The sequence below is a fragment of the Oncorhynchus tshawytscha genome, linkage group LG14, assembly GCF_018296145.1.
Source record: "Oncorhynchus tshawytscha isolate Ot180627B linkage group LG14, Otsh_v2.0, whole genome shotgun sequence".
Classification (NCBI taxonomy): domain Eukaryota; kingdom Metazoa; phylum Chordata; class Actinopteri; order Salmoniformes; family Salmonidae; genus Oncorhynchus; species Oncorhynchus tshawytscha.
In genome coordinates, this window is record NC_056442.1 from 4,539,807 (window position 1) to 4,555,621 (window position 15,815).

General features: G+C 42.2%; 2 protein-coding genes across 14 annotated transcripts; both read left to right on the forward strand.

The window, feature by feature from the left end:
- Positions 1 to 124: 124 nt before the first annotated feature.
- tspan37 (tetraspanin 37) lies at positions 125 to 4,097 on the forward strand. 10 transcript variants are annotated; one of them, XR_002955938.2, is made up of 8 exons: positions 125 to 405; positions 571 to 655; positions 1,227 to 1,418; positions 1,508 to 1,626; positions 2,231 to 2,329; positions 2,412 to 2,564; positions 2,696 to 2,779; positions 2,932 to 4,097. XR_002955938.2 is itself a non-coding variant. In XM_042296881.1 (8 exons), the coding sequence occupies exons 3-8, from the start codon at positions 1,325 to 1,327 to the stop codon at positions 3,034 to 3,036; spliced, it is 672 nt and encodes a 223-aa protein (XP_042152815.1). In that variant the 5' UTR covers positions 125 to 655; positions 965 to 1,009; positions 1,227 to 1,324; the 3' UTR covers positions 3,037 to 4,097. The 10 variants fall into 10 exon arrangements, 9 of the variants coding, with proteins under 9 accessions (XP_042152815.1, XP_024299563.1, XP_042152814.1 ...); XM_042296881.1 differs by adding an exon at positions 965 to 1,009 and having other exon boundaries at positions 125 to 655; positions 1,490 to 1,626; XM_024443795.2 differs by adding an exon at positions 965 to 1,009 and having other exon boundaries at positions 125 to 655; positions 1,552 to 1,626.
- A 3,507-nt stretch (positions 4,098 to 7,604) lies between these two features.
- LOC112267677 (ELAV-like protein 1) lies at positions 7,605 to 14,906 on the forward strand. Of its 4 annotated transcripts, none has more exons than XM_042296882.1 (7): positions 7,605 to 7,760; positions 8,560 to 8,778; positions 10,580 to 10,796; positions 11,755 to 11,858; positions 12,761 to 12,914; positions 13,004 to 13,229; positions 13,344 to 14,906. In XM_042296882.1, exons 2-7 carry the CDS (start codon positions 8,743 to 8,745, stop codon positions 13,666 to 13,668), a joined length of 1,062 nt encoding a protein of 353 aa, XP_042152816.1. In that variant the 5' UTR covers positions 7,605 to 7,760; positions 8,560 to 8,742; the 3' UTR covers positions 13,669 to 14,906. The 4 variants fall into 4 exon arrangements, with proteins under 4 accessions (XP_042152816.1, XP_042152818.1, XP_042152817.1 ...); XM_042296884.1 differs by having other exon boundaries at positions 10,580 to 10,763; XM_042296883.1 differs by having other exon boundaries at positions 8,719 to 8,778.
- Positions 14,907 to 15,815: the final 909 nt, after the last annotated feature.

A 15,815-nucleotide genomic window follows, 5' to 3' on the forward strand; every position in this document is an offset into this window, starting at 1 on the left:
CTGCCAGTGTCATGTCAGCGTAGATCTATTCCACTGCAAGGATGGCTGGGATGAGCACGTAACCGATGGGATGTTCTTACCAATGTCAGTCCACACCAGCCAGCAGAGGGCGCCACACACCCATCTATCTCTGTCTGTCTGTCTGCATTTACGTACTTAAAACGTATGACTGACTGATTGATTGATTAATTGATTGATTGGCTGATTAACGTGAGAGGAGGAGCAGGCTCCAGTGTAAAATACATGATGTACCATGTAGCTGTATACACCAGCTCTGCTCAGGCACCCAGTGGGAGCTATGGGGTTAATGTAAAATCCTTCCGCTACTTCCTTATCGCTGTCATGCTGCTGCTTCTCTCTGTTCTGAGAAATGCCTGAATAATTTGATGCGGTTGGAGAAAAACGGCAAGTTATGCGTGCACACTTTTGATGTTGAATTGGTTAACTTTATTTTTCCACCTTGTTTTGTTTCTTGATATTACAACTTGACATTATGCTATGGTGGAACGTCTGTGCTGTATGGAGTAAACCCCGTGACTAAGTAAATATATAACTTCTTCAAATACACAGAGCACTGCTGTTTGAGATAAAAATGGGTGAAACAAGACGACGAGCTTTAAAAATAGTTATTCAGATAACTTGCCAACTTCTATGGGTAAGATCTTACAGCACTAAGCAAATTCAGATACACCGCTGACCATAATGTGCTTCTGCTTTGTAGGTCCTGTAAAACTGTTTAAGCTAACATACGTCAAGGAATGGCAAATCATGTATACGTATTGTAATATTTATTTAACTTCAGCCTATTTCATATTTCTTTGCACTTTTGATATGTATTGTTCATCTTGCCCACTGAAAAAACTATAATGTATATCATTAAAAGACAGAATGTGCTTCGTATTGTCTAGCCAACAGTTTCCGCCACTCTGTCTCGCTTCTATTCATTCTTGCTACATGTTTACAGATTAATTGCCTAGATGCTGTTGAATCCACTTGACTAACTGAAAAGGTGTGTGTGTGTGTGTGTGTGTGTGTGTGTAATTCCGTGAGAACTAAGGAAGCCTCAGAGCTAGTGGGATTTCATTATTTTACAAGAGCACACGCATACATATTTTCAGAAAGATATACATTAAGATTTTTTCTGAATTAGTTACTTCTGCACTGCACATCACAAGAATGATTTACTACTGAATAATATGATAAACACTGTCTCCCTCCATCTCTAGGTGGCAGGTCTGGTGGTAGGTCTGAGTGGTATGTACCTGTTGTTGAACTACAGACACAATGGCATCTTCTTCACCCACACATACATCATCCTCCCAGCATGCCTAGCTCTGGCCAGCGCTACTCTCCTATTGGCCAGTGGAGGACTGGGCATCTGGGTGTCCCTCAGAAAGTCAGCCTTGCTGCAGGGTGTGGTGAGTGAGTGTTTGTGTGTACTTGCGTGTGTCTGAATATAATAACATGTATGTATTTTTGCTTTTCATAGCTCATACTTCCTCTACAGTTTGGGATACAGCTTATATGTTGCCATGGTTTTGGGCATTTCAGTTTGTCTATCTGCTGGTTGTGGTTTTCTGCCTGGAGGCAACTGCTGCTGCTCTGGCCTATGTCAACGCAGGAAAGGTACTTAGATATATATGGCTTTACAAAACTACTGAAAGAGCACACATCACCATATAACATTCTACACTGAGTGTACAAAACAACAAGGACAACTCTTTCCATGACGCAGCTTTCACCTGGTCAGTCTATGATCCCTTATATGTCACTTGTTAACTCCACTTCAATCCGTGTAGATGAAGGGGAGGAGACAGGTTGAAGAAGGATTTTTAAAGTCTTGAGACCATTGAGACATGTATTGTGTAAGTGTGCCATTCAGAGGATGAATGGGTAAGACAAAAGATCTAAGTGCCTTTGATACCGGTTTGTGTCAAGAATTGCAACGCTGCTATTTTTTTTCACACCAGTTTCCTGTATGTATCAAGAATGGTCCACCACCCAAAGGACATCCAGCTAACTTGTGGGAATCATTGGAGTCAACATGGGCCAGCATCCCTGTGGAACACTTTCGACACCTTGTAGAGTCCATGCCCTGAGGAATGGAGGCTGTCCTGAGGGCAAAAGTGCGGGGTGCAACTCAAAATTAGGAAGGTGTCCTTAATGTTTTGTACACTCACTGTATGTTATACTTATGATAAATAACATGATGTGACTGACCTGCTTTCAGGTGGACTCAGAGCTGGCTCCCTTCAGTAGTGTTTTTCAAAGATACACAGGAAGATGTCAGGACCCATACTCCGATGCTGTGGACGCCACACAGAAAGAGGTTGTGTGTGTGTGTGTGTGTGTGAGAGGGGGGGAGGGAATCTGAACTGATCTAATGACTCTGTGATGTGAATCCTCTCCAGTTGCAGTGCTGTGGAATCTATGACTACCGTGACTGGTTGGCCACGCCCTGGTTTAACCACAGTGGGCGGGGCAGTGTACCTCACAGCTGCTGTAATTACACCTACCACACCTGCAACGGTACCCTGGAGCTGCCCGGGCTACTATATCCAAAGGTATACACACATACACACACCAGCCCTGGCCCTCTGTAGTGATCCAAAGGTATGTAGATACACATCTGGACAGCATTTAATTCCAGAGAGATGTCACTCCCCTTACCCTGTGTGTGTGTCCTCTCCCTCAGGGCTGCCAGGTGAAGCTGGAGGAGGCCTTGCTTTTTGTTCTGCATCTCATCATCTGGTCATCTCTGGCAGTGGCGCTAGTGGAGGTGGGAACCACTAGAGGGCACTGTGGGGTATAATGGAACAACATAAGGGTCACGTTGAAGAACATTTTACAACAGAAAATAAAAATGTGTTTCTTATTGGACAAGATCAGGTACAGTAGTGCCATACTAGTGTCCATCTCTCTCTCTCTCAGACTGTAGGGTTTGTGAGTGTGGCTCAGCTGATGAGGGAACAGCCTCTGTTGGAGTATGGAATACTGGACAGGGAGTATGGAATACTGGACAGGGAGTGGGCCTGAACCAGAACCAGAGTCTCGGTCCAGAATACTTTCTGCCAATCTACTTTAGATATACTATGTCCTGGACCTTGGTAAAGTTAATGATGCTGTGGACCTTAAAGGCCCAGTGCAGTCAAATGTGTTTTTTCTTTTTTCTCCAGTGTTTTTATATCATATTTCCACACTGAGGTTGGAAGACTACTATGGAATTGTGAAAATGCTGATAATGCCCTCTTAGTGTAAGCGCTGTTTGAAGACTGCTCTCTAGTGGTGTGTGTGGTTCTAGTTGCCTGGGCAGCTCAAGGGCCCCTAGGGTACCATTACAGGTAATTGACGTAATCATCCCCAGTCTTGTTGGTGAAGCTACTTTAAAAGAGTGATTATCTTGCTTCCACTAAACTAATGTATACACATCTGTGAAGGAAGATGTACTCTAAAAGTGTCCTACACTTCTGCATACACTTCCCTCGTTTCATAAGGATCAACTGGAATATGTAATGGCCACAATGTTTTGTTTTTGTTCACTGATGTAGATTCATGCTTGTTAAAGAAACCACTCAATTGTTTTTGATGGTCAACATGTCACATGTCCTGCAGATGACATATTTAATGACATTTTGACACTGCCCTGCATGTCTTTTGAGTAATTAACTTGTTGAAACTGTTGTGTGGCTATTGTTTGATTGTAACTTACCCCTATGTAGCTGGGTGATTCTGCAATTTAGGGCACTTTGGCCCTGCAAGCTTTCAGAAATGAAAAGTTATTGAAACACCATTTTACCAGTATTATAATTCTTTGATTTGTCTAGAAAATATCTGATAATGGCTGCTATCGTCCTATTCGGGAATGTACATATTTTTCTCAGACAGCCATAGACGCATTTTATTTCCATCACTAAACATCCATTTTTGTTAAAAATGAAGTAATTAATTTAACACATTTCTTATACATTTGTGTATTGAGTATTTTAAGAGATTTACGGTTTTCCTAATATGAATAATTCAACATGACGCCTGAAATTTATAGACTTGCCTTTGTGACAGCTGGAAAAAGATAATAAAAATAAGATATTTCCGCCCAACCTTTTTTTTTGAGATGATGATCATTTCCCTATATAAAACAAATCACTAAGTTATACATAATATACTAATGTACCTAAAAAATATATGGGTGTGGGGGGAATGACAAGGTGTGGTGGACATTAAGTAAAAACCTGATTTAAAAACGAATATTTTATTGAAAACATTTTGAATAACAACCATTGTTCAACATTTTATAAGACACAGTAACATTCCAAAAGTAGCTGATGGGCAGAGCTCAAGGAAGTAGGCCAGTGGATTTGAGAGATGGGCCCGGATAGCAAAGGGGTCATCTGCACAGAAGAGCTCAGTGAGCAAAGTGAAACTATAATTTGTGGTATATTTCTCATGGACCTGGCCCGGGTATCCTGGAAGGATATTGACCTCATCCCGTCAGTAGAGGATGCCTGGTTGTTCTTTAAAAATGTGTTCCTCACCATCTTAAATAAGCATGCCCCATTCAAAAAATGTACAACTAAGAACAGATATAGCACTTGGTTCACCCCAGACTTGACTGTCCTTGACCAGCACAAAAACATCCTGTGGTGTACAGCATTAGCATTGAAAGCCCCCGAGATATGCAACTTTTCAGGGAAATCAGGAACCAATATACACAGTCAGTTCGGAGAGCTAAGGCAAGCTTTTTCAAACAGAAATTTGAATCCTGTAGCACTATTTCCAAAAGATTTGGGATACTGTAAATGCCATAGAGAATAAGAGCATCTCCTCCCAGCTGCCCATTGCACTGAGGCTAGGAAACACTGTCACCACCGTTACATCAACGATAACCGATAATTTCAAGAAGCATTTTTCTATGTCTGACCATGCTTTCCACCTGGCTACCCCTACCCTGGTCAACAGCTTTGCACCCCCTGCAAAAACTTGAGACAGTACTGTGCCGCCTTCTTCATCGACCTGGCCAAGGCTTTCAACTGTGTCAATCACTGCATTCTTATCGGCAGACTCAATAGCCTTGGTTTCTCTAATGACTGCCTCACCTGGATCACCAACTACTTCTCAGAGTTCAGTATGTTAAATTTCTTAGGGCCTGTTGTCCGGACCTCTGGCGGTCTCTATGGGGGTGCCACAGGGTTCAATTCTCGGCCGACTCTTTTCTTTGTATATATCAATGATGTCGCTCTTGCTGCTGGTGATTCTCTGATCCACCTCTACGCAGACGACACCATTCTGTATACATATGGCCCTTCTTTGGACACTGTGTTAACTAACCTCCAGACAAGCTTCAATGCCATACAACTCTCCTTCCGTGGCCTCCAACTACTTTTAAATGCTAGTAAAACTAAATGCATGCTCTTCAACCGATTGCTGCCCGCCTAGTATCACTACTCTGGATGGTTCTGACTTAGAATATGTGGACAACTACAAATACCTAGGTGTCTGCATAGACTGTAAACTCTCCTTCCAGACTCACATTAAGCATCTCCAATCCAAAGTTAAATCTAGAATCGGCTTCCTATTTCACAAAACAAAGCCTCCTTCACTCATGCTGCCAAACATTCCCTTGTAAAACTGACTATCCTACCGATCCTTGACTTCAGCGATGTCATTTACAAAATAGCCTCCAACACTCTACTCAGCAAATTGGATGCGGTCTATCACAGTGCCATCCGTTTTGTCACCAAAGCCCCATACACTACCCACCGCTGCAACCTGTATGCTCTCGATGGTTGGCCCTCACTACATATTTGTCGCCAAACCCACTGGCTCCAGGTCGTCTATAAGTCTTTGCTAGGTAAAGCCCCGCCTTATCTCAGCTCACTGGTCACCATAGCAGCACCCACTCATAGCACATGCTCCAGCAGGTATATTTCACTGGTCATCCCCAAAGCCAACTCCTCCTTTGGCTGCCTTTCCTTCCAGTTTTCTGCTGCCAATGACAGAATCGAATTGTAAAAATCACTGAAGCTGGAGACTTATCTCCCTCTCTAACTTTAAGCATCAGCTGTCAGAGCAGCTTACCGATCACTGTACCTGTATACAGCCCATCTGTAAATAGCACATCCAACTTCCTCATCCCCATATTGTTATTTTAATTTTTTGCTTTTTTGCACCCCAGTATCTCTACTTGCACATCGTCATAATTATTTCGCCTCTATGTCCTATTTATTGCATTACCTCCCTAATTCTTACTACATTTGCATACACTGTACATAGACTTTTCTATTGTGTTATTGACTGTACGTTTGTTTATGTGTAACTCTGTGTTGTTTTTGTCGCACTGCTTTGCTTTATCTTGGCCAGATCGCAGTTGTAAAAGAGAACTTGTTCTCAACTGGCCTACCTGGTTAAATAAAGGTGAAATAAAATAATAAATCCAACACAGGTGTGGAGAGTCACCTACTTGTGAGAATCGCCAAAGTGAATTGCCTGGATTTCACTGGTGTATTTACACAGGTAGTTCTCTGCAAAGACTCAATGAGGTTCTCAATGTTGTTGCAGATGATCACTTTGTGATACTGTAATTGGTCCACCATGAACTGAGGTTGGCGTGGGTTTTGCAGAGGCATGTGTCCCTGTCCTGGACTGTTGGCTTTAGAACTTAAAAAGCACGTATTTTGCAGAATTCCTAGTAGGACATTTTAATCTCTGAATATTCCCTCTTAAACTTCTGATAAAGGATCTGATTTGTGCCATTCAAGAAGCGCCTTTTGCTTTTTCTTTTCTTGTTCCTCGTTCGTTTGTCCTTTTCCCCCTGTTGTTGCTCTACACTCTTAAAAGAAAAGGTTCCTGGAGTATCCTTTAGGGGTTCTTCAGATTGAAACTGTGGGGGGAACCCCTATAAGCTCTTTGAAGAACCCTTTGAAAGGGTTCATCAAAGAACCCCTCTTAATGGATCCTCTAAGAGCCTTTTGAATAACATTTTGGGGTTCATTTTTGAACTACCTCCCCTATTATTATTATTATTAATAATAATAATACACAACAATAAAACAATATTTTAGTAGTCAGTGTTTATTTAAAAAATTATACCACAAATTAAAGAAATTATAACCTGTTTGGAAATGATGACAAAAATATATTCTCTAAACAAACAATATTTACATTACATTTGGAACAACTGTCTGCTGCAGCCATATGTGCTTCAGTGTCACAAGTTTCCATGGTAACTAAATTAACATTCTCACCACTACCAAAGGACAGGTATATGTTGTATTAAAAAAAACAATATAAAGGGCACACTCACTAAATATTGATACAGATTTTTTATTTAATTGACTCTTTCTCTAGTAGATAACATGACATGTGTAATTATTAACCTGTTCTCATGGAAAAACATAGTAGAAGCTCAAAAGGACAAAACAGTGAAATTGAGGTATAAAATGCATCTGAAAAGTTGCTAAAATACCTGATAGAGAGGTGTTCAAAATATCTGGGGTGATTGTACTGTGAACTTAACATATATGTTTAAATAAAATCCCCCAAATTGACCCTGAGGACATAAAGTGCCCGTAGAGTTGCCACATCTGTAATTGACAAGGGCAGTAACAAATCATCTGCAGAGGTGGGCGTGGATCTGCTTTCGTCAGCGGTCCTCTTGGTTTTGGTGCCTGCGAGAAGGAGCTGTCAGCTAACGTTAGCTAGCTAAAAAAAACACGGAACGATTGACAGACAAGAACAGCGAAAGCACCAACGACAAAAAGCTGGTAAGTTAGCTATATGGTTGTCGAACTAGCTATGTTGTAGTAATCCAGTTGATTTACCATTTCGCTCTGCTTACAACAAAGCCGAATGCCAGCAATGCGGGTTTGGAGGCCCCACCAGTGCCAGATAGCTAACCACAGAATGATATTTGAGCATTTTTTTGCCAGCTTGGCTAATCTAGCTAGATGGCTAACTGTAGCTAACAAGGCCCTGAACAAGGTGTCGGAGTTTTAGGTGGGAGAGAGGGACCGCATTCAACACATGCTCGCGAAAATAAGGGTACGGTGGGCATATGGCCTAGTTAGTTAACGTTTTCCTGCAGCAATGTGTTCGCTAACGTTAATTAGCAGGGCAATGTCCATTTGCTTTGCGTCAGGAAATGTTTTTTTCTTCCTTTTGCATTTAGCAAACGAGCTAGTTATTAACTAGCCAGCTAGTAAGCAACCAAAGCGTTCACGCCCCCTGGCGTAAATAGTTGCTAGATATTTATACAACTCGCTAGGTACTAACGTTAGCTAGCTCACAGAAACTAGCAACTTGCGGTAGGAATGTTTTGCTCTCATTTGTCTACCGTAGTGCTCGATGAGGCAACGTTAGCCACAAACAGGCCAAATCTAGTTACAGTAGTTGGCTAATATGTTAGTTCGCCAACGTACTAGCTAGCTACTGTGTATAGTCTGGTTGCTAACTAAACATGCCACAAATCATACGTCATCAAGATAACAGTCGTAATAGCTCAGTGGTCGTAAGCTAATTAGCCACTCAGGGACTAACAAAATAATGCTCTGCTCTTCTTCACAGGTGCGTCAGAAGGGGGAGGCCCAATTTACCGTTTCGTTTTTGTTTTTGTTTAGCTCATTATTCATTTGATTTGAAAACAAACCCTACCCCCCTCCTCACCCCTATTTTTTTTGTTTGTTTGTCCCATATACATTATTTGGTTTGTGATACCTCCTCCAGCTTTGGGAGCAGTGAGGGGTCTTCATGGCTGTTCGAAGAGGCCACATCAGGTACCTTAAAGTGAGTATAACTTTTCCCATTAGGGGAGGATCTAGATCAGTCCTAAAGTAATTATATTGTAACAATCGTAATCTAGCTAGCTAGCTATTTAATCAGATTGCATGAATATGTTGTGTGTTGGCCCATGGTTTTCGAATGTATTGATAAACACTGGGGCTTCAATATCACTCTATATACACTCCTACGCTTATTAACATACTGGTATAAATATTTATTATTGCTCGCAAGTAGAGAAAAAGGCATAGAAATTATCCTCATAGTCAGACCCATCAGTATTGGTCATCATGTTTACTAGTGAAATACAGGAGTTTCATTCATCCAAGGGCCTGCTGGATGGCTAACTGTCTTACCCCACAGAATACACAATCAGATAGCCCCTCTGAATGAATGGAGCTCTGTCTGAACACAGCACTGAGGCCTGGTCAAGGGGATGCAATATTCAGAACAGGGGTAGCAGCTAGCTAACCCTCTTCCCACTGGGCAGGGGTTGTGTTAGAGTTCAATCTGCATTTTCAAAACGCAGACCATTAAAAAATCTGTTTTAAACCATTTCACCTGAGTTTTTTTTAAATATTGAAAGTTGTTTTTTGTTGTTGCTTCAGTCGAGTGATTGAGGGGTTTGCTACTATAGTTCTGCTTCACAGAACACATGTTAGTGCAACACATTCAGCAGAAAATAGCTTAATTTTCATCAGATGACAACAGAAGTGCAAGCCTATTTGGCTAGCAGTCACACGGGTACATTTTCTTACATATGAAAAAGCAAGGTATTTCTTTCAAAAACGTTACATGACCATCATTTCTAATGTTTATCATAGAAAGACTGTAGCCAGGTACATTTCCTAATGTTTTGCCTCAATTTAATTGAGCATTTATCATAAAATAGTTGCATTTTTAACTTGAGAAAATGAGCCTACACCTAGAAAAGTAGCTACACATGAGTCAGAGTGCTGTCTGCTGATTATAATGCCTGTCTGAATTCTCATCTGAGTGGAGAAGTGCAACTGAAGCACAAAATTAGTCTGATACCGAGCAGGAACTACAATAAGCATTTTAGGTATGCTTTTGCAAAACGCAGCAAAATATTTATTGTTTTTCATTTTCTGTGTAAAAAACACAGAATTCTGGGTAAGCAGGCGTTTGCTCACAAGGCAGGTTCTAACATCCATGATGGCTGATTCTACTAATCAACGCCTCAAAGCAGGGCTTGAGCAAATCCTGCACACCCAGTAGCTCTCTGGGAGGAATGGTTGGTTACCCCTGGTTTAGAACTCTGTCAGACCACAACCAGGCTTGGTCAGTGGGATGAAGTGATTCGAACACTGCAGAAATAAGTGAAATGTGGTGGGGCTGACAGGGGGCGTTTCTCCATTCTACACAATAGAATCATCTCAATGTTCTGTGACCTTTGTGGTCTCTGGATCTCAACCTCTTATACCAGAGCAGTGTCGGGGCTGGCTGGGTATAGGTGCGTTTTAAGATAATGCCTGGTCCATGATTATGTAGAGAGTAGCTGAGAGTTGAGTCTGGCTGTGAAAGCGCTGCAGGTGATTAACTTGTGGGTAAGAGGAGCTACAGTCACTGCTGCCATCCACCATGGTGCTCCTACATCTGGGGCGTAATTCGGCTCTGTAGATTAGGATACTATGTTTACAATGTTGCATGTAGATTTGTAAAAACGTTTTGTTTTCCTTTTATGATTTAAAATCTGCATCCCGTTGACGTTTCAGCCATGCTGGTTTACTTCCGAATGCCTGTTTCTCTTCCTTAACTGTGCCCTCTCTCTTCCCTCCCTCCCCAGGAGGTGTATGACATGTCCAACGGCTACGAGGATCACATGGGAGGAGGAGATGAGGTGACGGATGCCAAGACCAACCTGATAGTCAACTACCTTCCCCAGAGCATGAGCCAGGACGAGCTACGCAGCCTCTTCAGCAGCATTGGCGAGGTGGAGTCCGCCAAGCTCATACGGGACAAAGTGGCAGGTACGGAACACCTTGTCCCACAATGCACTACAGGTGTGTGACCTCTGACCTTGGAGTAGAATGGATGGAGGAGTTAGTCTGCTGCGTGTAGGGCTCACATTTACAGGGGTGTGTTCGGTGAACATTTTGCTATGTTGCGTCCTACTGAACACAACTCAGGGGTGGGTACCTTTAACAATCCGTGGGGACCCCCCATAATTGTTGATATATTACAAAGGGCACCTCCATAACATGTTTGTTCAAGCCAACCAGTCAGTGTGTAGCGTAACTGGTATACTGCCCTGTCTGCCTCTTGTAGGTGTATGAGAACTGCTGATGAGACTTCTTTGACATGCTCACTAGTAACTTTGTGGTGAGATGTTTGTAGTATCTATGCAAACAGCTTCATGTCATATGTTCTGTTTAGGACTATGTCTCGCTGCAATTTGAACATTTGTCCTCCTAAACTTGATATGAGGTATTCCACATAGTTGTTTTGTATAAGGCTGTTGGTGTAGATATTTACCCATGCTCTCCATCTGTCCGTGATGGGCTCGGCATTCCTTATTCCAGGAAAACGGCCCAGTTTTGTTGAAGCCTATTTCTTTGTTACTTGTTTTACGACTATAAACCATCAAGATAAAGAGAGTTGCACACTCCATGTGTAATCTCCCAGCAATTTAATGGGTATTTACCAACTTTTAGGCATCACTGTGCCTTCTTCAGGGTGCTGGAAACGTTGGTAAATACCCATTAAATTGCTGGGAGATTACACATGGAGTGTGCAACTCTCTTTATTTTTGATAGTTTATTTGCCCTTAGTCAGCACCTCCACACACTATGATTCTGGGTGTGCGCCATCTCATGTTTTTTATCTACTTGTTTTACGACTAGCATGCATTGTGTAGATTTGTTTTGTTTAATCATTTATTTGACCAGTGTGCCGATTTTTTTTGAAACTATACAACGTTTTTTTATTTTATTTTATTGTTTTCCTTTTTTTTTTCTCTAGGCCACAGTTTAGGGTACGGATTTGTTAACTATCTTACCCCTAGCGATGCAGAAAGAGCTATCAATACTCTGAATGGACTAAGGCTACAGTCTAAAACTATCAAGGTAACGTGCAATAAGGTGTTCCTACAGTACTGTGTCAACCCAACCATGTCATGTCATTTAAACTAGCCCTTCTCTACTGAGGCTGACTGTCAAATCCACCCCTAGACGCTTCCTCCTAGGCCCTCCTATGGATCTGAAAGGATTGTGTGGGTGTTAGCAATATGGTGTTATGTTAGCCTTTCTTTGCCCTTTGCCAATACCAACCCATTTAGTTTCAGATGGGCATGTAGTGGTTTAGGGTTGGATTTGGGAATCTGCGTTAGTGTGGGTCTATATTAGACAGGACTACGTCTGATAGATCACTGGCCCCGCTTCTGACGGGTGGAGTAGAGAAGTGCAACCGTATTTTCAGCCTTATTCAGGACTAAACTTTATTTTAATTTCTTTATTCAGCACCACTACTTCAGGTTGACATTTTACACGTTAATTTATCATTTAAGTTTGGAACTTTTTATTTTGTTTTGTACGAGAGAGAAAAAATGACTCCTGAGAATGTTTTTCCCGATGTTGATTTTGTTACTATAATTGTTGTCTACTTCATTTTGAACACTCGGAAAGTCCTACTTCGATATTTCCTACCACAGCTTACTACGGGAATAGTTTTTCTACGTAAAAACCACTTTCACTATTTCATTTTCTAGTTTTGGAGACATTACTCATGATAAAACATTACTCAGTCTAAAAGTAAACTCACGTTTTTGTAAATTCAAAACATAGGGCAATTACAAAACATTAATTCACCAGGATAAAGATATACAAACATAATAAAAACAACCTTCCAACATCCACTTTTTTAAGTCATTTCTGGCTAGATATAATTCGGGGTTGTGTGTAATCCTCAGTAGTACACACTGATACTGTCAGTGGTGTTTAATGTGCTCTGTGCTGCCCTCTGGTGTTAGGTTTCATATGCGCGGCCGAGCTCTGACACCATTAAAGACGCCAACCTGTACATCAGTGGCCTGCCCAAGACCATGACCCAGAAAGACGTGGAGGACATGTTCGCTCGCTACGGACGCATCATCAACTCCCGGGTGCTGGTCGACCAGGCCTCGGGTAGGACCACACAGACACACTCTAGAACCAGGCCCCGCTGTGTTAGTCTGTCTCTCAGCTGAACCTGTCCTGTTCATTTCTTTTCCCAGGCCTGTCTCGGGGGGTGGCGTTCATCCGGTTTGACAAGCGAGCGGAGGCCGAGGACGCCATCAAAGACCTTAACGGACAGAAACCCCCCGGATCTGCTGAGCCAATCACAGTGAAGTTTGCTGCCAGTCCCAACCAGGCCAAGAACACTCAACTCATATCGCAGCTCTACCACAACCAGGGACGCCGCTTTGGAGGGCCAGTTCACCACCAGGCTCAGAGATTCAGGTAACACACACACACTGGAAGTGTTGTCCCCTCTCAGGTTCTCTAAAATGAGTGTGGAGCACATCAGTGACGAGAGACAGAGTGGTAACCCTAGCCCCCTCTGTCCTCCCCCAGGTTTTCTCCGATGTCTGTGGACCATATGAGCGGTATGTCTGGGGTGAGTGTGCCGGGGAACGCCACCGCTGGCTGGTGCATCTTCATCTACAACCTGGGCCAGGACGCCGACGAGGGCATCCTGTGGCAGATGTTCGGGCCCTTCGGAGCCGTCACCAACGTCAAGGTCATCCGCGACTTCAACACCAACAAGTGTAAAGGCTTCGGCTTTGTTACCATGACGAACTACGAGGAGGCCGCCATGGCGATCGGCAGCCTCAATGGTTACCGCCTCGGGGACAAGATCCTACAGGTGTCGTTCAAGACCAGCAAAGGCCACAAGTAGAGAGAAATAGTGGGGGGGTAGAGGGAGGAGAGAAACCTCACGCCAGGCTTCTAACATGGAGGGTAAATTGCCACAGTTTGACAAAACAAACTTGTTTTTAGCGTTCTCACTAAGCCCATTCTCACTTTGCATCTTTGTACTAGTCTAACAGAGAGTCTAGGCTGAGTTTGATATTTCTCTTGGTTTTTTTTTTTTTACTCATGATTTGGGATGTTCCAAACGCAGTTATCAATGTCCATCCTGATATGGTGACCAATTTCACAATTCAAGACTAGATTGTTTTTCCTGTGAGACGAAACTAGTGTCACTATGTGCCATATGAATGGTAGGACCACGGTAGGGACTTGGAGAAGGATGTGCTACAGTCATGCGTCTAGTCCCCCACTGTGGGAGGAAGCATGCTGTCTTAGACGCTGTTTCCAGTGTAGAAATAGATGCCTTAAGTTACCACCCGCACACCCTGTCAAGCCATCCACTGTCTCCAGCCATTCTAAAAGAAAAGCCCCTTTTAAATCCTTATTGTATAATGTCAGGCGTTTTGACGTAAACCATGCATTGGTCTTCTCTCACCTTGCAGAATCAGTTTTATACACAGCAAGTTAGGTACTGAATGGTACCATTACATAGCGCGTGTGTCCCGTTTTTGGGGGTCTTTTAACAGTTGAATCTCTGAGAGGCCATGTAAAAAGGTCTGGAGATTTTAAAGTAGGAAAATGTTTAAGAAGGACCAAAGAAATGGAAGGATATGCTCTAACTGCCCCAGGGCCCGTATTCACATGCTGATCTAGGATCAGTTTGGCCTTGTCGATCCTAGATCAGCATTCAGTCCTCTGAGAAGCTATTGTGAATAGGGAAAGATGCTTACTGTTATGACTCATTTCCCCTCACCAGTAATAGTTTGGGCATCTGAACAACCGGTACGAAGGCTGAATCTAACACAAAGTGAACCAACACTGCTCTCTCTCTCATCCAGTTTTCTGTTTTTGTAAAAAAAAAAAAAAAGTTGTCAATCTTTATGTTTTTCTTGAATTTTCTTTCTGAGAGACTAACTTTTCTTTTTTCGTCGAAGCGTAGATTACTGATCGGAGAGTTGGAAGAGTTTTTATTTAAGTTTTTATGCTCATCTCGAGCTAAAGAAGAATTTATGGCCTTTGTGATTTATTTTTGTTGGTATAGATTTGTTTTGATTGTTTTACTTTGCATATGCAATCATTAAATTTTAGTTAGATTTAACTCAACATTTTGTTTTTGTTTTATTTCTTCAGATTTGGTTTGGGATTTTTCGTTGGGGTTTTCTGTTTAGATTGTAGAGCTACAGACACCAGACTGCAAATATGATGATACTACAGTATGACACTACTTACCACACTCCCATTGAGATATTACAGGACGTTTGAATGGTCAACATAAGGTTTAGCTAGACTCCAAGATGGTCTGAAGGCCAAGAGGATGCAGTCTCCAGTATAAAACACCTCAGACGTTGGCCTTATTTTCATTCAAACTTGTGTGAAACATGAGGCAGAGGGCTTTCAGGGTTTCAAAGATGAGAGTCCTTCATGTTAATAGGATCTAGGAGTTACTGATCAAATCAAAGTTTTTGTCACTTACGCCGAATACAACCTTACAGTGAAATGCTTACTTACAGGCTCTAACCAATGGTGCGGGGGAAAAAAGGTGCATGTGTAGGTAAGTGATGAAACCCATAAGGAGTCTTCTAATACAGGTACTGCAGGAGGCAGTTTGTCACTTATGGACCTTCTTTGATCTGCCTTGCAGCCAACAAACACACAGTCACCCTGAGAAACTGAGCCATTTTTTATTTTTATAAATGTGCAATAACCTAAAAGCGGGTAAAAACCCCCCCCAAAAAACAGCTAAACCCAGGCATTTTCAAGTGACGTTTTTAGACTTAAAATAAGAGAACTCTGTAATCGGGAAGAAGACTGGCGGTTGGGTTTGACATTAAGAGAATATTCCTACATCTGTTTTTAACATATCTTGGTTGTGCACTTTTGATCACCAAGGCCTTTCCTATGTAGGTTTGAGAATGTAGTCTGTTGGAGAGAAAATAACTGACTACAGCAGCACCACAACACAGGATCAGACAACTGCTGCAGCAGATCTAGGATCAGTTTACCCTTACACAG